This window comes from Etheostoma spectabile, chromosome 7, assembly GCF_008692095.1.
Source record: "Etheostoma spectabile isolate EspeVRDwgs_2016 chromosome 7, UIUC_Espe_1.0, whole genome shotgun sequence".
NCBI classification, from domain to species: Eukaryota; Metazoa; Chordata; class Actinopteri; order Perciformes; family Percidae; genus Etheostoma; species Etheostoma spectabile.
This window is the reverse complement of record NC_045739.1, coordinates 17,627,695-17,650,158: the sequence shown is the minus strand read 5'-3', so window position 1 is coordinate 17,650,158 and position 22,464 is coordinate 17,627,695. Positions and strand designations below refer to the sequence as shown.

General features: G+C 39.4%; 2 protein-coding genes across 6 annotated transcripts in view; both read right to left on the bottom strand.

Moving 5' to 3' along the window:
• gnb1a (guanine nucleotide binding protein (G protein), beta polypeptide 1a) overlaps positions 1 to 15,275 on the bottom strand; it is a 41,853-nt gene extending 26,578 nt beyond the window's left edge. Inside the window, exon 1 of the mRNA XM_032522105.1 lies at positions 14,897 to 15,275. The gene's annotated coding sequence lies outside the window, so the exon portion shown is untranslated. The remainder of the gene's footprint in view (positions 1 to 14,896) is intronic.
• A 4,486-nt stretch (positions 15,276 to 19,761) lies between these two features.
• The window catches only part of cfap74 (cilia and flagella associated protein 74), a 60,843-nt gene continuing 58,140 nt past the window's right edge, over positions 19,762 to 22,464 (bottom strand). For 4 of the 5 annotated variants that reach the window (XM_032521342.1, XM_032521344.1, XM_032521346.1 and 1 more), the window contains exons 37-39: positions 21,169 to 21,305; positions 20,488 to 20,622; positions 19,762 to 20,223 (exon numbers count right to left, since the gene is read on the bottom strand). In XM_032521342.1, coding sequence (XP_032377233.1) covers positions 20,119 to 20,223; positions 20,488 to 20,622; positions 21,169 to 21,305 — 377 coding nt within the window. In that variant the 3' untranslated portion in view covers positions 19,762 to 20,118. The remainder of the gene's footprint in view (positions 20,224 to 20,487; positions 20,623 to 21,168; positions 21,306 to 22,464) is intronic. The other variant, XM_032521345.1, reaches the window with a different exon arrangement.

Here is a 22,464-nt window from a genome sequence, read left to right as displayed (position 1 = left end):
CGAACTCCTCCGAGACCATGCAATGGATCTGCACGAAACTTGGCACATAGCATCTCCAGACCAACCTGACAAAGTTGTATAAAGATTTTTTATAGGATAAAAATTGCGCGTGTTACGCGCAAACAAAGTTTTGTAGCTAGCTATGAAAACATTGCCGTTGCCATATCTCGGCCAACATAAATGCTATCAAAGCCAAACATTACAATATTACTTGCTATGAACCCGAGGCTCTCTAACAAATTTGACGAACATTGGCCGCTACAAATACAAAAAAAGTGTATTTGTCATGAAGTGGAGGCGGTCCTCGCAGTGGGCGGTGATTGGCGCGCTCCCCGTGTCGCTGGGGACGACTGGCGCGGGGAGGCTTGGACCCCGTTGAAACTGCGTGCAGTTCTAGTTGTTACCGCTGTAAATTTTTTTTAAACACTACATTTGTCCGCAACAACATTTCCGTGCTGTGAAACCGCCACACACACACACACACACACACACACACACACACACACACACACACACACGTTTGCCGCGAAAAGATACAGGCATCACAATTTTCTGTTCATATCAACGGTTTATGTTAAAATCCGGTGCTAATATGGAACTGGTGCCTGGTATCTACCGGACGGAATAGCAACACGGATTTCGGTGCGTCATTACAGTACCACGTAAATGTCTGTGCTGCTCTTTGATGCTCCGAAACAGACGTAAGCAACAGAAACATTACTGCATGGCACCCTAGTAAACACTAATAACACGTTAGACGTTAGTAACTGGATTAAACACGGTTAAAATGCTAACAGCTAAACAGTGTAAAAGTGTGACTGTATTTTATTGTAGAAGATTCCAACTAGTCAGCTGCTAAAGCTATGAGCTAAAAGACAAACTAGCACTGGTCCCTGCTGTTTTCTGAAAATCAAAACAGACTAAACTAAATGTTGCATTTACTGGTTAACCTTGTGGTGCATTCAAAGTTATTGTAAAATAAAAATTCTGTTTACCAACAATTGAAAGATTTGTTAAAGTTATTACATTTTTAATAATCATTTAAAACACCCCTATTTGAGAGGGATGGGAAATTATATAGCAAGCCATTATCTTATCGTTTCATTATTAAAATGGTATGGTTACATAAGAAATGATGTTCTCCAAATATAGGCAGTTTAAACATGGCAACCATATTCAGGGTGGCTACAGGTATAACCAAGTTAAATTTAAGCCTTTCTAATACCACTTCTAAATGAAAGTTAAGACCAAACTTACAATTGAAATACAAAGTGGAAATATCACAGAAATATATTCTGCTCTTTTTTTATATATGGCGCTATTCCAAATTTAGCCAGGTATCTGGTCTTTTTTTGGGTCTTTTCCACTGTATAAGCCCCATATCTGGAAACATTGCTTGGAACACTTCTTCAATCCAGTCATTTGACCTGTATGAATTGTGGCTTGTCACGGTCCTCAGCACCCAAAGCACTTCTGCTCGGAGTGTTGGTGTAGAGCCACAAATTGCTTGTAGGTCAGCTGGCGTTGTTGGCTGTGAATTTCTAATCGTAACATCCAGCGTTGTAGCGTTTACATCGTTGCTAGTGGTATGAATGGTGGCGCGGAAACTAGCAATAGCGAGATGCTGGCATGCCTTTACATAGTCTGTTTTTTGCTCTGTACATGCGATTCCACCGCTCTGATCCCCATTGTCCCAAGTTTTAAAATCTTCACATACACATATGCAGTTTGCTTCATAAAGATTTCCAGGCACTGACCTTAACCAAGAATACTTGTTGTTTTCAAGCCATTTGTAATTGAACTGGCATTTCCCCATGTTTCTAGGTCGCTATCAACCATTGCTGTATGTGGCAAAATTATGAATCCCGCGAAATGATGAATCTCACTGACTACAGCCACGCCAAGACTGCCCTCGAAGCAGCTTGATTGGTTGGAATTAGGCATTTGATCTTGAGTGGTTGAGGTTAGGATAGCCGATTGGTCAGGCAACAGGACATGTACAAATGGGGTTAGGTTACTTTGTACCCAACCGCAAAAAAATATTCAACCTGGCTAGCAGAACAGATTGCCTGCATTTTCGCTTTGACATGACACAAACATATTTAAGTTCTATCCAATCTGAATTTAAGACAGTTTAATACATTTTAAGGCCTTATTTTTAGGAAAAGTGATTTAAGACTTTTTAAGGACCCATGGCCACCCTGATATTATCAATTTCGACAACCAAAAGCTAATGCCTGGTTGCCAAGCCGGCAACTACTTTAAAAATTACCTTTGAGCCCTGTAATTGTTAAAAATATTTGCCAACAGCTGTATACTTTGGTACGTATTGCCCCAATGTTTCCGCTGGTACTGTTGTGTTGTGGCGGCCGCAACCACCACAAACTTTTAGATACATTTTTACTTCTTCAAACCATATATTAAATTAAGAGTCAATGTAGATTTACATAATGCAATAATATCACAATCCTACACTGAATTATTGTGAAAAAATGTTCAAGATGTTGTGTTGTTACTTTGGCCAGGTCATCATCCAAAAAGTGAATTAGTACATTCATGATTTTGTCCATGCTGACATTAGTTCATATATATTTATTAAAAACTTTGCTCTAAACTCTGGGACAAGGTCGTTGTGTGTAAATAACTGCCAGGCTGATTCCAAACAGACAGCGTTGTCAAGGCAGTTTGGGCTACAGTGGCCATCGTTCCGCTATGAATGTACACACGCGTATTTTTATCACAAACACAGTTGTTCGGTGAAGGCACAGAAACAGCGGTAGCCGTCGATGCCAGTAACATACTCGTATTGCAGGGTGCACGGAACCAAGCTTTGTGATTAGCATCTAATGACCAACAAGCACTTTACCGCTGCTGCCGTACATTGAGTATCTTCTTTGAACAAACGCTGCACCGGGTGCTCAATTCGAGGCACCAAGTGCTAAACGGCTTCCCGCCTCCACCTTTTTCCCTCTTGTCCACTATTCATGCACCATTTTTTTTTAACTCCTTTCTCAACTAAAGCTGTATCTACATTTTTTTTAGCCACTTTACCACGGAGACCACACACCACACTCGCTTTTCGGCAAGGACCTGCCCGACTTTGCATCTGATTGGCTAGAACTCATTTCATTGGTAGGTGGAAGTTTGATAATTGGTTAAACCTAGCGCATCAAAAACAAATCCCATGTGGACTTTTTTTCCCATGTGGAATTTATTTATTTTTCTAAAATAGTCATATCCCAGAAATCCGGCACCAGGCCTTTAAGCTCTGCGTTAAGAGTTGCGTTCCTCGCATATGATTGGTCGGTGAAATCAATTGACTCGAAAATATAAAACCGCAAGTAAGTTCCCATATTTATCTATTTTTTATTTCTTTATTTTTCCTTCACAGCCGCACGCTGGAGAATACTTTTACGCCCTGAATCAGTTTGTTAATGTGTAACTGAAGGAGCATTCTCAGAAAAGGCCTTGATTTAATACAGGGTATTTATTTTCAATATTTTCCATTAAGCCAAATAATGCAGAGAAAAGATTTTTGTCTATATTGGCCAGCCCAACATCGGACAAGTAAATAGAATAACCCACTTGGACGTTGGGGGGGGTAAACATTTTGTGGAGTCCGCTCCACTGAACTAAAACAAGCGGTCAGCCACTTTCTCTCCTCTTCGAGGGTGAGCAACTTGAACAGTGACACGAGTTCATTACTTGCCAAACCAAATAAACAACAGTATCGAGAACAGCATTTTCTACATAGCCAGAGTGACAAAAGCTTTGATAGCAAAACAGTTGCATTTGCATCTACTCACATTTAAAAACAAAATACATTCAAAGGTGGCTCATTTGCCACAGTTTGTATTAAGAATCCGGGCACACAAATACTGGCATATTGTCAATATCAAAAAAATCAGTAATGCTCGATTAGGGCTGGGCAATATATCGATATTGTTAAATGAGGCTAGATGTTGTCTTAAAATAAAAAAAATACAGTAATGTAATTTTCTGAACCTACTAGACTGTTTTAGCTTTTCCTGTATTTGCCGTTACCCACCTAGTCATTATATCCAGAATATTGATGATTCTTTATCAAAAACCTCTTGTGTAAATATTTTGTTAAGGCTCCAATAGTCGACTCCACAATATTGGCACAATATTGATATTGAGGTATTTGGTCAAACATATCGTGATATTTGATTTTCTCCATATCGTCCAGCTCTCTGTTCCATCATAGGACTCTGACCTGTTGATAATTTCTTATCTGCAGCTTGCACTCATTTATACAGGGCAGACAACACTAGGGCTGAACGATATTGTGTTTCAGCATCAACATCGCGATGTGCACATGTGCGATGGTCACATCGCAGGACATTGCAATGTTGCCGCTAAAACCTTTATCACTAACTTACAAAGTTAGCAGCTAAGGTTAGCCAACTAACACCAGCTGGCTGGCTTGCTGGTCCCGCAGTGCTTTTGTGCTGCATCGGTTACAGAGAATGAGCTGAACAACAGGCTTGGTCAAAAGTTAGTGGTCCGCTGCCGTTGTCCTGGATTGTGGGTGAAAAATGTATTTGTTTCCAAGTGGTAACGTTTTAATAGACGTAGCGAGTGGCACATTACATTAAGTAACATAGCCTATTTTTTTTGATTTGATAAAAAAATACACTCCTTGACAATCTGGCAAGCCTTAATTTGAGCTCTGCATATGGAGCCACATTGTAGCGGAGCTGTGCGGTCACATATACACAGCAATAATGTATGAATCTGCAGCGGGAGGCAGCCTGAATGCAGTGGGAAGAACAACATGCCTTCCCTTCTGTTTTGTCTCATTTTAATTCTCACACTCAAGGGAATGCTATCGTAACTGAAATGTTAGTTTAAAGTATCAGTGCTAAACTAAATGTGTTAATGGGATCTGCAATCTCAGGAAAATCAGGATTATTAGCAGCCATCCTGAAAGCTCCCACAGCTGCCAAACTACTTTGTAACTGATAGTGGTCCTTCTCATTACTTCCTGTTACCTTCTTCATATATTTTTTGCCAAATTAGCGCTTTGTTGGATGTATACCACCAAAGCAGATCGGTGTATTTGAATTGCTTTTTAAACTTTACTTGAAACTATACAGGGTATCAAACCTCTAGAGGAAAACTGACTTTTTTTAACCCCATGCATCTCCTGCCATATTGTTGCTGACAAAAAACTGACACTTGACAAAGCTTCTGCCACTCTCAACTTAAATTGCTCACAACAATGAGTCCCTTTCTAATAGAAATGGATTGGGCTTTATAAGAAGTAATATTTAAAAGAAACTTGGACCAGCTCATTAACAATCTTGCTAATCGGCTCACCAATTTAAAAGATTGTTATTCTTATCAGTCATCTAAGGTTCTGACACACCAAGCAAACGGCCAGGAGTTAGTGGCGACGACAACAGACTGCGGTGTCGCTTCGTCTGCCCTCGTCGCCTTCGTCTTGGATAAAAAATTTCCTGGAACACACAGTATAGACTACAGCCGATTGCCAAGTACCACGTACAGTACATTCTGCACCTGTGTGAGAGGAAAAACCTCTCCATACCAGCAGGTGGCAGTAATCTTAGTCACTGAACAAGGGAAATCTGATAACGTTGCTATGATACCCATAACAAACAGCGTTTGGTCGATCAGCAGCAGAACTGAACAGAGCCTACTGTCTGTTTCACTCCCCTCCAGTGTTGGGTATCGATAGGGTACACATTCAATTATTATCAAAGATGTTTAGAAATTTTAATAAAGTTATGAACTCCACCAAATTGACAATCAAAACGAGGCACTACCCCAGAAACAGGGACAACCAATCATATGAATATGACAACCGACGATCAGCCGAAAAAGGGCAATTAAAGTCAACGCTTGGTAACAGTGCGGGACACAACGCAAAAAACTAGGCAGACAGTTGGTCGCCATCGGCCCAACTAGCCCCAGCTGCCGCGTTTGGTTTGGTGCGTCAGGGGCTTAAGACACAAAAACGTAGGAAAATAGGGTCCAGGTTGAGAAAAAGAAAAAGGTTGGTTGTTACTCATTAAACCTTCCTGTAAGCGGAATGTAAAATTCCAGTGAACTTCACCTTTAGCTGAACACAATTGAATGTGTGTGCCACCTCAATGCTGGCTGCTATGGGTGATGTCTGATGATAGGGGACATAACATCAATGGGACTGACAGTGGAGTTTAATTGATTGGTTAGTGAAACATTCCATGATGTGGTGTACTTACTAGACAGGGTGTATTGTTACTAGAAATAGCAGCCATTGGCTCTTGTAGAAGAACTGAACAGACAGACCTAGCTAAAGGAAAACAAATATTCAACATATTTCAGTATAAACTGGTCTGTAATACAACTCTGAGCAACAGGTCTCAAGCCATACACACAGGCTAGCACTAATGTTGGACGATTTTCTGCAAATGTCTGAAAACAATTTAGAAATCCATGTTGAAAAAAAATAAAAGGCCATCCCATACATTAACCAAGGTATTTTTTGTGCATGGGACAGCTGAACAACCAGCTTTTAAATACAGATAACTGAATGAGTTAAATTAAAAAAGGGAAAAGAAAAAAAGAAGAAGCGAAGGTCAGGCTAGCCCAAAGCCAAAAGCATGACTTTTTATAAAACATAAAATACACTTCTTTGATTGCATTAATAATCACACCCCTCCCCCCATGCTTTCTCTTTAAGCTTCCAAGAGAGGAACAAGTGTGTGTGAAAAGTCATATGACAGCTAGTCCACTCTTTTGCTCAAGTGACTATGGTCTTTCTTGCTTAAAGAGGAAGAAAACTCAACAACACTAGCTGGCTTTCCTCGTCATCTCAGGATTCAGGTTTGGTCACATTGTTCCTGTGGCAGTGAAAGGTAAAGGCTAGAATGTAAATAGGCATACAAACTGTCTCTATTCAAAGCAGAGCAGGCATTGAGGTGCACATGCAAAGCACTGCTAGGGCTTGTGATGGGCTTTCAGCAGGGTAACAGTATCTAAGTAGAGTGACAGGTTTGTGTGTATGGGTAATACACTAAGCTGCCCTGGTGACACTTACTTTAACTATTCAAAACAGTGGCCAAGAACGTTTGGCCAGTGGTGACAAGCTATGTATGCATGACAGCACAGTCAAACACACTGGGAAAAAATTTTGCTGCACACTTTGAAAACTGTTTCACTGTGCGCTGGGTTTTCACAGACAGCTTTAATAAAAAAAGGACAGAGCGGGTGAATTTTTTTCCCCATAAGAACAGATGTATTAGCTCACCTGGTAGAGCGGTGGTCCATATGTAGAGGTTTACTCAACACAGTGGCCACAGGTTCAACGCCGACCTGCAGCCCTTTGCTGCATGTCATTTCCTTTCTTTCTCCCCTTTCAAGTCTAAGCTGTCCTATACAAATAAAGGCCCAAAATGCCCCAAAAAAATAAGATGATGTATGACTAACAGATGTATGAGCAAAGTCCGGTGACATTGGCGTATATGACACATTTATGCGAATTAAAAAGTATCCTAAATCAGCAACTAGTGGCAACGGCGTCACATCGCTAATATTTAAATTGTATAGCAAGCGGAGTTGGCCAGTAGCGTTACTAATTTAATCACGTGGATTATGTCATGTATCGTGTATTAACATTGCCGTTTAAAACGTTTGAGGTTGGTGGGGGTGCATACCACTGAAAACCAACATTAAAAAATATAGTAATGTTCCCTCAGTGTTTTCTTTTGTTTCTAAACTGTGTGTAAAATAAGAGGTGACGTTAAATCACCTTTTTTCAGGTGACCCTAGGTTATCGTCTATTTGCTGGATTGATCTGAGGTAACTGTCAGTAGCTAATGTTGGCAAATTTTGGCACAATGTTTATCACCGTAGTGGTCATAGTGAGAGAGAATGTGATGTGAGATGCACATTGCAAAAAGTGTTATGTATCTGTTAATTAGTTGTGCGTGATATCTGTAAAGCTGAACAGACTCACAGTAGTAACATTAGGCTAAAACAGATTTCATTCTGATTAAAATCTCTTTATTCTGATTAAAATCTCCCCCCAACATCGAAAAACATGTACTAGGTTCTCCAGTCAGTGCCCTTGATCAAGGCACTGGCTCAGATCTGGAGTTTGTCACCGGGCACTGTAAATGGCTGCCCACTGCTCCCTTGAGGGATGGGTTAACTGCAGAGAATGAATTTTACTACATGTATGTGTATGTGACAATAAAGTACCTTTACACTAGCCTGATGCCATCATACTCAGATTATAGTCAGAATATGAGTCCGATACTGCTCAATTGGGCTGTGATTATGGGGCGTGTTGGCTCTGCACTCAATTGGATTGACCTACAACCAATCATAGCAATGGAGCATGTGACGTATGTTCATCCATGCATAGTGGTCAACAGAACTCAACTGGTAGCTACCGCTGAAATTAGCTACTAGCCGATAGCCCCGGCAATTTAGAAAATGCTGGTGACATTAAAGGCTTTACAGCGTACCTACATCCCTTGGCCATATCATAACATAATACCATGGATGAATTAATAGAACACATGGTGTTATACAACCATTAGCTTTATCCATTATTACAGCTACAGGACTTCAGGAGAACCGTTATAGGAGTATGCACAGTGCAGGGCAACGTGGGCGGGCGCAGTCCCGAGGATCTTCCAGGGTTACTGTTGATCATCTGTCCATCATTGTAAAAAGCCTGCACTGACAATTTGACTGGTGCTTATAGCTCTTGCTCGAGCATAGTTGCTCCACAACGGATTAAGTCCAGACCGAAGTTCCCAACCTCAAATGTTGTGGGCGGGGCTAAGTTTGGCTGGCATTCAGGCTAGTGAAACACCGACACACAGCTACAATTACACCATCTCTAGTCCCAAATTTGCCAATACAGTAAATGTGCAACACACCCAAGTGAAACAGTTTCAGTTGTGTTCTGCAGGAAGCTTAGTGAGTGAAGAGGAAAAATTATTTATATTGCCCAACCACAATACATCAGACCTTAGAGTAAAGTAATAGGAGCCATGATGCACTAATGGCCATTTAAATTAAGATAGGCCTACAACTATAAGCAAGCTGATGAAGACACCATTGTTGATGAAGAGATCTATGCCTTTAAGAGCACAGAACAAGGAATAGGAGCACATTTATTAGCAGACATGCCGTTCTGGGTATTTTGTCCGTAATTCTTGCACTACAGTGAAGTAATAAGGAACCAGGAAAATATATGTTGACAGCAAACCATTGATCGCGGTAGAAAAATTTACTCAGTAAGAAAATTTGAACATTTGATCATGGATGTATTAAGAGAACGGATAGTGTTTGACCCAAAGCCCTGTTCATTCATGGAGCTAAAGAAGCAACACTGCGCGTTCATAAGCTTGCTTACTCGAGTTTGGTATTAGCCAGCCCATTAGCCGCAATACATCCACGATTAGCCACAGAAGCTGTTAAGCAGGCATTACGTCTGATGTATTGCTAATATATATATATATATATATATATATATATATATATATATATATATATAGACCCAAGGAAATTTAATCATTATGTCCTGCTACTAGTTACCGCTAACCACATAGCTGATAGCCAATGCCAACTTGGGAACTGTGATGTTTATAACATTACATCTACGCTACAGGCTTTACATCATACAGGCCTTGGATGCATTATTAGCTAATAGAAATGATAAATTACAGTCATATCTATGATTACAGCCACAGGAACACAGAGTTGTCACATTAGCCTGCAGTGCAAGACGGATCAGCCGGGCGCAGTCCTGTGGGTCTCCTCGCGGTCACTATGTGCGTTGTGTATATTATAACATTTATTTAAATAAAGACAATTTAAATGTTCGGACTGGTAAGGTGAAGAAAAAAATATTATCCACTGATATATTGACGCATCTTTCACCATTTAAAGTCTATGGGAAAAGTAATTCTGGGCTAGAGGGCTGCAATTCCACCGTTGGCCGCTAAGCATTGAAGCCTGCCACTGTTCCTGGGGGCTTGCATTTGATATACTGTCAGGTAAAATTGCTGACCAATAAACGTACAACCAATCACATCACACAGAGGAAGTCAGGGTTTCTGCGGACCACATTAGTGTCTCAAAGTAACAATGTGGAGAGCGTGTGGAGGAGCGGACACACAGGACAGGTGTCTGCCGGTTGTCTTCAGCCCACACGTGCATACATGTGTGTACACATGGACACAAATGGTGTCACAGCCACACAGTATGCATGTTACACACACAACACAAGATACAGCCCACACATTAGCAAGTGTGTGATGACGGAGAGAGTGAGGTGCATTTGTAGGGAAGCATCAAGTTTGCAGTAACGTTACAACTGTGAATGTAGCAGTGCAGTGTATAAAGTGTATTCTAAATTCCCATGTCTTGCTCACTAGCTGTTGGTTAAAGTGAAGAGGGTTAGACACGGAGTTAGCGACAACTTCAGCACATGCTCAAAAACTTAAAGTGGATGAGCTATTCTCATTTTACTGACAAGCTGCTCCTCTAAGTTTTGCTTTAGTGATCTCTACCTCTTTGATTCTACAAGTGTTGCTTGGGCAAATGTGTACTCTTGAGTCTTGACAAGAAACACCAATGCTACCACACTGTATAAATTCTATACTGTATACATTTCCAAGTACATATGTTGACAAAAACATGGGGATTCTGAGCAAACTGGATTACATTAAGAGTGTCTTAATAGACGTTTACCACTGATTTAACCACTAGTTTAGTGCAGCTACTACTAAACTGGCCTCACTATGTGTATAGTGTATACTACATTGTAATAAAAACTTGGGTATGCATGTACTTTAACACTCATTTGTATGTGAATGGTTTTAATACCGTTACATTTGTCTGCAGTAGCATAACAGGAAACCTTTTACTCAGTGCCTTTAGAAGTTTTTTTAGGTGCTTGTTCGCAAAGCCCGTCAGCACTTCTATACCTTTTAAAGATGCCTAGTAGACATGCAGTTAACAGCAGGATCACATCAGAGAAGTGAATAAAAATCAGCACTATCACTGACCGAAACCACATAATCCCAAAGAGGGAAATCCAGACTAAGATTTTAATCCCATTCACATCATGCACTCGCAGATTAAAAAGAGGAAAAAATACACATCAGCGGGATGAAAATCCTTTTTTATTAAAAACAAAAGGACCCCCCTCATTGCAAAAGGCTAATGACGCTGGTTTTAAACACATGGTCATTATCTTGTGGTGACACTCATCCTACTGAAAAGCTCTGCTTGCCATGAAGGCTTTCGGATAGGCTTGTCATACACCACTACTATCATCATATAGACAATACATGTATTTCAGAAATGCCCAGAGATTATGCCATAACTGTCTCAATGCCACACACATTCTGGGCGTCAGTACAGTGTGGGTCACATCCAGGTCACAAAAGCTGACTAACATTAAATGGAACAATGTTTTATACCTAGTTAGATAACTCAATGCTTTAGGATGTCCATACAAGTTATTCTCAAACTAAAACTATTATTGATTAAAATTATAATGTGCTCTGTCCAGTGATACATGCTTTATATTGTAATGGAGAGACATCACTGAGGCAGCAGTTAACAGAGCTGCCTCAGGTGTGTTAGAACCATCCTGTGAGTAATTACCAGGACAGAAAAAAAAAAACTATCAGTATTGGGAGATTTGGGTATGTAAATGTTTAGGTACTTCAGTGGCATTACATTTTTTTGCAAGATTTCAACCCTTCCAAACTGATAAATTACCGAGCCCAAAAAAAAAAAAAAGACATTTTTGTTAACTCTGGCAAAAGGAAATGTGGCTGATCTATAGGGCTGGTGAACGCACACAGCACTGTTTTTTTTAACCCTCATGTTGTCCTAGGGTCAAATTGTTTTATAGCAATTGAAAAAACAAATTGAAGTGATTTTGTAATAGTATTGAGTAAAAGTTTACATATTCCAGTCTTTGATTATCCATCATCCATTCCTCTAATTTTAGTCAAAATAATTGTTAATTTCTGCTTTTATAACTCAAAAACATTAGGTATAATTTCCTATAAATGAGGTTTATTGACCATAGATTCCAAAAATAACTGTAAAGTTAATAAGTTTGTGTTACGTAGTGTTGAAAACGTCAAAAAAGTGACAAACATTGGGGAAAAACGTCAAAAGTGTTGAAAAAAAGAGACAAAAACATCAAATAAAAAGTTAAAAACATTGATAAGAAACATCAACAAAAGTGTTGATTTTCCAGTTTCAATTGTTTTGACAAAAGAAAAAAAAGGTGAGAAAATCACTGCACTTAAAGCTGAGCAAAAGTTATTTCTCTAGATTTTTTATGTACACATATACAGTATATATATATATATATATATATATATATATATATATATATATATATATATATATATATATATATATATATATATATACACACTGAATTTTTATCTATTCAGTTACATTTAACAAAGTTCTAGTCAGGAATGACAAAAATATGTCCCATTTTTCTGAGGTATGGTTACAGATGCTGGAAATATGACAATAAGTTTAATATAAAAATATGTAAATCCTTGTTTATTTTTTCTTTCTTTCTTATAAAATCATAAAAATATTTATCAAAGTTGCCATGTTCCCTGGTAGGTTCACAGTCGAGATGTACAAACTCCTTCCCCACCATGTTTTCCTGTATCTGAAGTGCACATATTGGATCCATTTTAACAGGAATCCCATCGGCTTAAAAAACGTTTTAATGCAAACGCATTCTGTACATTTTTACGATGGGGGAAATCAAAGAAATCTAGTTCGCCAAGCCTGGACCCATCCGATGCTCGGCATCTGTCTCTCTCAGTCTGAGAAAAAGCGGTGATGAAAAAGGCTTTGAACGCCATCTTGTTCATTGCAGCTGCCTGGGCCCTGAATACAGGAACCCATTCATTCGAGGAGGCGGAGGGAGGGGGCACACTGGCAAAATGAATTCATCTTTGTGAACCAGTAAATACAAATAGCTCTTTTAAAAACACCGAAAATGTCTTATAAACGACTATAAATCGATTATTTTCAGTAATGGATTATTTAGATGCCGTATCTTAACACTGCTGGTCAATAACTTCGTCAAAGCGGTGCTGGAGGTGGTGCTCAGCTCGGCTTCCTGCGACAGCACGTCTGAGTCGTTGATAAACCATCTTTCGAAATATTTACAAACTAAATAAAAATCTCCCAACTCCTCTCTTCTACTTAAACGCCTTATGTGCTTACTAGGATTTGATGCTTCATTGTGGATTAAGGGTGCCTGTTTTCCGGGCTAGAGCTTGAAATACTATGGACCTGCGCGGCCCAGTGGGGCATGGTTACTGTAGCTGCTAACAACTTACCCTGCAACAGACCCGCTATCGAGATAAACAGATTGTCAGAATCCAATTAGACAATCTCGTTCACATCATTAAAAGAAGAAGTTCAGATTAAGGTCGAACTATGTGTTCGCAAACCAACGCAGGTTAACACTCATGCAACTAAAATGGCTATTACCCCTATCATGCCCACATCGGCGCTTATTGTCATTTTTTCCCCAATTACCGCTTACAATAGATGCAAATTTCTATCATGTGTTTGAATTGTGCATTCTAGGGAATCGCCCTAACGAATTATCCATTTCTGCACTATCAGGAGATGACTGAACGGCTTACTCTGCAGACTAAACGTGGGAATGTTAACATATAGCTGTGGCATACAGTAGCCATAATCCATGATGGTTTGGTTGCGATTCAACCATTAAACGCTGTTTGGTGAACTAGTCCGTTTAACCATAGCTTGTCAAACAACAGCGAAATTCGGTATTAGTTAACGTTAAACATTTTCAGCAAGGCAAATATTAGCTAACGCTTCAATGCACGAGTTTTACATAAAAGCGGCACTCAACAACAACACCGTTAATATTCACTAAGGATCCGGTAAATTCTTCCATGTTCAGAATATACACACCCAGATCAGCCATACCAGGCTGCAAACGTAGGCTGTGGTCACTGCTGGCTAACTTGTATGGACTGGCTACGGAATAGTGGGGGTGGTGGTGATTCTGTTGGTGAAGTAGCCATTTTTAGACTCCCTTCGTTGTCATTTGCATGATGCTACACATTTTCAACATGGGAGGAAGTAAATCCAAACTCTGTTCACATTTGAGTTACAGAGTTATGCAAGTAAAAGAAGTCGCATGTACATAGTTTACATAAACGTTAGTCAACAATAAACAGAGTAATGTGCGACCGATTAACGTTAGCTTACCTAGTAATCACTAACGTTGGCCATAGAATAACGTTAAAGATGTGAAATGTGGGCCGACATACATATCCAATATGTTGGTGATAATTGGGCTCACTATTAGCTACATATATAATGCACCTTGAATAAAATATTGTTCCGGTAAATGCGCTACTAAACCAATGCTGATACAGTTTAATCCAGACATCTTATTTCTTAAAAGAGGGAGAAAGATAGCCGGACGTTGGAGAGGGGTGCTGGCTAACCTAACGTTACTGAGCTGTCACCAACTATCCTTCTAGCTAATGTTAATTAACATTGTCACTGGGCATTAACCACCAGTCTGTCGGATATAACCAATATATATCAAACCAGCTAAATATTGTACTGGTGTATTGACACCTGAGTTAATGCAGTGCGTTAAGTTTCTCTAACAGTGACCCCCCACCCACTCTCTTGGCAGCGACGACTAGCTAGCAGTAAGCTAACGGCAGCTAACTCTAACGGAGGAGCCACTCAACCCAGTTTAACCCCTTTCGTTCATCTTTCCTGCGAGAGGCTAGCCAACGGCACAGACACTTAACAATCCATTTCCTGAAGCGCAACTTAAAATATCAACACGTATCCTTACCCGCGTTCAGTCGAGGGTATCCGTTGTTTATGTCACATTGACTGGAAACTGCAAAATCTTGTCTCTCCTCTCTCCGCCCAGGCGCTAAGATTTAGCTAGTTTAGCTACCGAGGAGCGGCACTCCCCGAACCCTGTTTTTGACCCGCCGAGGAGGAGACACACCGGCACAGAGGCGCAGAGACAAGTCGGTGTTCACCCAGAAAGACGTGTCAGAGTCCCGTTTGAGCGTTCTTCCGTTTCAACGCAAATTCCAACTCAAAACAAAAATCCCTTATTGTCTTTCCCACCGTCCTCGTCCCTCTTTTTCTTCCTTCACGCCAGGATCTCAGTCGCTTCTTCCTCCGGCCATCAAACAGCAGAGATGGGCGCGGTAACCCTGCACTCAGGTCTGGGAAACCCCACGTTACGGCAGCGTCACAACGCACAGCAAAGGGTCGGCGACCAACAGATCAGGAAATACTGCCATTTTTGTAACACCAGCACACCTAGATAAAATGTACCTACTAAACACTGCATTTTATTCTACAAATGATCTCATTTTAGGAGTTAAAATCAGATGTGACCCGATAATCAGCATCTCTCTCATGCCAATAGGTTAGAACAACAGTTTTTCTATACAGCAGCCCTTGTTCATGCCAGTGGTTCTAAAACTGTGGCCCACACAGCTCTACAGGTTCTTGGAGATACTTTTACTATAATGTACCACAAATAACTAATTTTAACATTTAGTAATAAGTATACTAGTGTTCTACCAATTGTAACTCTACATACGCAGTGTATACTCTGAAATCCCAAATAAATGTGCATACCAGACCATTGGATTTTTACAAAAGTGCAAAAGTGTCTTTCTGTGAGCCTGTGGTATGAACATGTTTGAGGACTCTTAAAAGAAAAATGACTTTCATGTAAGTTTAACAACCGCTGCTTAAAGCCAACAACACAGTCTCATTTGCAAACCAAAACAGACTGCTCCACAAATTTAAATAGTGAATGTCAATGGTTCTTTCCTGCCAGTGTGCATGGCTACATCCAAAACACATCTTTACATGTAGCCTACATTCAACCTAAAGGTTTAGAGTCTAAAATTGATTAAAAAGTCCAATCAGTAAAACATTCACAAACAAATTTTCTCTACGCTTAAAGTTTGATAATCTACAGTATGTCAAATCAACTATACTGATCCATTAGTAAGACCTTAACCATCATTGCCACAGTCCCCAGAAATCTGTTCATAGGCTAGGCCTACAAGCTGGGAATGGAAGATTTTGTTGACAAGTGATATAAACTTTGCCATACTTTGAAGTGTATGAACTGATGCCTCCGTGCTCTAGTTTAAGCTAAAATAAAAAAAAAAAAATCAGTGGGGATTTACCCCCTGTGCTGAGAGTTTGTGGGTGGGCCATCACTGCTGCACACAGAGATGACTTGATCATTATCACCAGTAGTCTAGGTAGAGTGCTCAGAGGAGGCATTAATGCTCAGTGGGTTAAGTCGTTACTTGGAGACGTGGAACACTTTGCTATCCCCTGGGACAACAAAGTGTGTATGGGCTTGGTCCGATGGGGGGAAGACAAAGGCTTCATCAGCTATAGTTTGCATGAAGAACGCTCCTGAGAGAACGCTGTGCAGCATTTGGGGATGTACTGTTTGTGCCCGATCTTTTCCCCTGTTGTCTCTAGACAGTAACATTTTGCAGTTAAAATAATTGATATATGCAATCTAAAAAAGCATGCGTCAATTAAAATTGTGTGTCCCTGCCAGTTCTGTAAACCTCAAATCTGTAGGAAGAAACTGGCTTGCTTTCTTGTATTTACAATCCTCAATTTTAGAACAATAATTGCCTGTAACTCTAAAAAAAAACAGTGCTAGATCGACACAGGATGAGTTGAAAACACTGCCCCTGTGTGTGTGCTTGTGTTCTGGGTGTGGGTTTCCGCCGGGACTCATCTGCCCAGGTTAATGCTGGTGAGATTTAGTTGTCCCTGGATACACCCCTGCCTGTCTGCATACATGTGTTGTGAAGTTTCTTTAGCAGAGCTTCAGACCACCCAGGGGAGAAAGCTTATTATCTACATTCAGCCTTGTGATGAGGAGAGTGGAAAGAGAACACGTAAGCTCTGATTTAGTTGTGGTAAATACAGCATCAATCTATGTCAAAAAGTAATTATAATGGTTATTATGGAGCAAAAATTAGGAGAATTCTAACAGTGTTTCTATTTTCTTCTGTGAGAAACATGAATTCATTGTTTTTGTGACTAGCATCACTCACTATAAGATGACAAATGTAGGCCTACCATTATGATTTAATATAGTAACTGTATGTACAGGGGCTACTTAACAAGGGCATGGCCTCCAAGGAAGTAACTTTTATGAGCATTTTCACTCTCCTCCATTATTTTATAAATTCACTCGCAGTACATTAACTCCATGGCTTGTATTCACATACAGACAGACAAACACACACACACACACACACAGAGCCGGGACCGTAAGTAGCCCTATCTCACAGTATTAGCAAGAGATCACAGGAGAAATCAGATTAGAAAAAGAGGGAAAATGGCAACACAAATATTGCCTAATGTGATCTCATACATTTCATAAAACGAGTGACATTACATGAGGCTAAGCTCATAATGACCTTGCTTTTTATAGGCAGGTTCGGGTACAGTAATCTGATTTAGCATAATCTCCTACAATCTCTGATAAATGCTTACAGCATGTATCTCTGAGAGAGGTCAGATCATATTGGTCTATTTTGAGGCATTACTGACATCTGCTGTTCACATGCACAGAGCCTGTTTAACAAAGAGTTGGACATCGTTAGGTGTGTATCAAGTGAGCTGAGTAAAACTGTAAATGTCAAATGCAATTTGAATTATTTGCATAATAATCGTATTGCTGCATATAATCGTATATGGAGCTAATTGCATGATTTTAATCTAATGTTTAGTATGGATTTTCCCCGCTGTGGGACGAATAAAGTATCATCTAATCTAATCTAATCTAATCTTAAATAAATGGCAATATAATGTATGTATGTTGGTCCTGATTATTTTGGTGGTAAGCCCCCTCTTTATTTTTTATCCTTAGAAGATCTAAACGTAGACCAAGGAGTAGTTTATGCATTTCAAATCCATTTTTACACATCTTTTTACACATTTTGACATTGCATCTTTAAGTCATATGGGATTTATATATATATATATATATATATATATATATATATATATATATATATATATATATATGTATATGTATATACACACACACAGTATATATTATCCAGTCCATATCAACCCAAGGAAATGAAAGATGTCAAATGTTTCCCCAAATCTTTTTAGGCATAAAGAAAGAAACTAAAGAAATCTGAAAACACCTCATTTCAGTAGGTCCTTTTTGTACAGCGTGTGAGATACTCAAAACATACCTCCTTTGTATTAAGTTCATATAATTCTGGGTTTTGGAAAGCAAATGTCCAAAGACACTGCCAAAGAAAAAGGTGGTTATAATGTGCTATGTTTTGTGTTAGAAGCCATTTCTTTGTATTATTTTTTACAGAATCATCATTGTATTTAATGGTTGAGACTTTGTCATGTCCATTTAAAATAAAAGAAGAATTGGGAACGAGAGAGCAGTGTGCAGGTATGTTTTGACCTTTTGTCCAGATTAGTGTTAGTAAACTAGAAAAGGCCTATTAAAGTGACCCGTTCAAAATACACTATTATAATCCAGGATTTTCCCCGGAGTGGAAGGTCAACATTCCTAACTTTCCCAATTTCAAATACACCACAACACTTCAAATTCCATGACATTCCAGCGATTTCATTACAACTGGAGGGCCAGCGGGGACATTAGAGGCTCCTAGTGGCAAACGCTTGTAAGAGCAACAATCTAGTGCAATACTGGGCGCAGTCTGCAGGCTTTCTGGATCGGAGTGACAGCCTGAAGTGATTGCCCAAAATCTGGTGAAATATATTTTGATCTTCATTCACAATCAGATATCGCAAGGTAAGATTTGTCCACAAGATGAAAACAAAGAAGGATTTCACTCAGCAGTGTTAGTAAAACGTTTCAATGCTGCCGCTAATGCATCAATATCAATGCACACTGTGATGATCCGAATGCTCTTTGCTCTTGCACCGGTTTCACCATGTAAAAACAACATTCTGGGGCAACATTCCAAATATGTTTTTATTATTATTGTTGTTATTATTATTTCTTTTGGTTTTTGAAACTGAAATAATCTAATTCAGAATTGTAAAATGCTCCTAACATTGTCCATAGGCTAGAATAGGCATTTGATTGACTTCTGTTGACTTTGACGTCCGTTTAATGGCAGGGTTAGTAATACTAAAAAGCTAAAGCCAAACTCAAACTTAGAAAAGATATGTGAGCTGGAGATTTGACAAGCTAAAGGTAACAGTGTTGCACCTACACTTATTTGGTGGATGTCCAAAGTAGCATTGTTAAACCAAACAACTCTGGGTTATGAAACGTCACACTGACGCTAATATCTTTGGATTAAAGCTGCCAATAGCTGAGAATATTCTACTATACTACTAAGATTAATACCGCTAATATAAATACTACTACTATTACTGTTACTGTAGCAATTCTGCTTACAGTTCCAAATACTGTTATTAATACCAATATACTAGAGCAATATGTCAGTACATGCCTGATTTATACAAGTGGCTTTTACGTCCAACTACTGTTTTCAATCATGTATCTATATCAACCTCTGCTTATTCTGTGTCATATTTCACAGACTGCACCTTGTTTGGCTCTGTCTCCTTTCACTTCATGGGTATAATACACAGACTGTAAATATGGTTTAGTACCAGCAGTGTTACAGTATGTACTGTACATCAGCTGGCTCACATCAGCTGACACACCCTTAATGTGACACAGCTGCTTAGTTGGTGTTACATACACCCCCTGTTGGTAGAATTAGGTTCTACAGTCAGGTGCTTTAATAAATGGGCTGCAAAACATCACAGAATAGGGCTCATGAAAGCTATACAGTCACTGTAGAAGAAAATGGATCAAATCAGATTTGTTGTTGATTAAATGCACCTTTAATAATTAAATTCAATTAATAAATAACCAATGAATGTATTAATGTTGGGCACATAAATGCTCGGTGTATCACACGTCTTTGTGGAGTGTGCCAGTGTGTGTGAGCAGCTTTCACACTGGCCAGCATCCAGGTACTGTAGAGGTCAGTCAGAAGTGGTAGAGACCAAAGCCATCAGGGTGACTCTGTAAACATTCGTCTCATCGCCCTTCAAGGTAAGAGGCACACATGTCTGCACCACCTCATAGGGCTGAAAAACACACACACACACACACACACACACACACACACACACACACACACACACACACACACAGTTTTTCATGTCTAATACGTTTTGGTAATCAGCTATTAAGTTAGCAGAAAAGTCTAAAAGTTCCTGTAAAATGTAGATTTTCAACAAAACCCCCACAGACACATCTTTGAGTTGATACTAATTGGTGCAAACATTTCTTTAAGAACCCTCTTCTGTAAAGGTTGTTTCCCCAATTCAATAACAGTGATACAAACTCACTTTGTATCCACAGTGGGGTGTCCATGTGACAGTGAGGGTGCGTTTGTGGCCTGTCTCCACGGTGCCTTTGGTGGGCTCCACAATGAAGCCGTGCTGCTGCAGAGATGCCGCGTTGTCCCAGTAAAACTCTCCACTCTGGTAATAAAAAAAGACAAAATAACATACAGACATTCAACAAAAAAATGATACATCTGCTCTTTTTTTACCAGTCGATTACCTTGAAACATGGTTTGGAGTTTATAAAGCTTATTGACATTTCATCTGAACACTTTTCACTTCGTAATCTAAAATTATGCTTTGTCCGTCTAATTATGCCAAATATTTATTTAATTTTGCTGGAAAAAGAGGAAAAAACATGACAGCAGAATTTTAAGAGGCATGCTTTTTTTATATTTATAAAACTGTTTTTTAGAGGCCTTAAACGGGCACAGATGGAGGACAGCGATGCCATATTGACAGCAATACTGTAAAATTAAGAAATGAAAATATAGTACAATAATGATATTGCATTTTGTATTGATTCTATGATGATTCTAAGTCAATCCCAGCCTCAAATAGGTTATTAACTCTCTTATGCTGCATCACAGTACACTTGATAATAATATAATAATAATAATAATAATATTTATCAATAACAATACATATTTGGCAGTATCAGCATCTGATGACATCACACAGTACCTTCTTACTGGGCTGTGTGGAGCTGATGCAGCCCACCTGCAGCTCCCTCACTGCAGGTGTGATGACTCCTGCGCTGTAGCTGGCCCGCAGGGTCACCAGCACAGGGATGGTCGGCTTCTCCATCTCCTCTGACTCTGCTAGATGGACATGATCATATGAGCAGTTTCCCAAGATTTAGCCTATTTACTACAAATCCTACTTTCCCTCACTTTACAGTAACGCCCAACAGACCAGAGTCAATGGAATTTGTTGGTACCGTTCATTTTCATACAAAGCTAACTATCTTGTTAAAAATAGTGGCATGATTTAGGAACTTGATTACAATGTTAGCAATGCTTGTGGCATGGAATAGCTCTTAAAGTAGTGGGGAAGTGGAAGTCCTTTCCCACAAATATTAGAGACTCAGGAGCTTTGCAGTGTTTTAAACCAGTCTAAAGTCTGCTCAACGTATCACCACCAATGGTTGCCTTGTAGTTATTGTATTTATCGTTCTGATTCTATTCTCCCACACTGATGGCTTTTTATGTATTGTGCTGTTTTATGTAGTGTATTTGCTTTTTTTGTGGTTGCTGTTTTTTTGTCTACTTGCCCAGGGACAACAGATGAAATAAAAATATTAAATAAATGGCTATAGAAATGCAATTGTCAATTTGTCTGTCTGTCATTTGGACAGTCGGTCAGTCCACCGCTTTGGTCCAGACTGACAGATAGCGCAACAACTATTGGATGGAGATTGGATGAAATTATGTACAGATATTCATAGCCCCCTGAGGATTCATCCAAGTACTATCTTTGGCTCAAAATCTTTATTTGTTTGTCCATTACTTTGGATTAAGACCAAATATCTGCAAAACTAATGGGATTTTCATCAGCTTTAGCTGTACTTTGTGTTTAGTGCTAATTAACAAATGTTTGCATGTTAACTCTCTAAACTAAGGTGGTGAGCCTGATTAACATTATCTCTGCCAAAAATCAGTTTGTTAGGGCTGTCAATGTCCACATGTTAGCATGCTAGAGTTAGCATTTAGCGGTGCCTAAGTACAGCCTCACTGAGTCACTAGCGTAGCTGTCGACTCCTCGTCTTATTTCTACCATTCCAGACATCCTTTGGCTTCCACTCATATGTTTTATTCATTAGTTCCTACAAATCCAACTATAAATCATTTGTACAATTTTCTGACTGTTTTCAAATGTAAATTTGTAGATTTATTTATTTGATTAGGACAATGCACATGAATCAACATTTCTGTAAATGCGCCAGTGTTGGCCAGTCGGCTAATTTTCAACTGTAGTCCT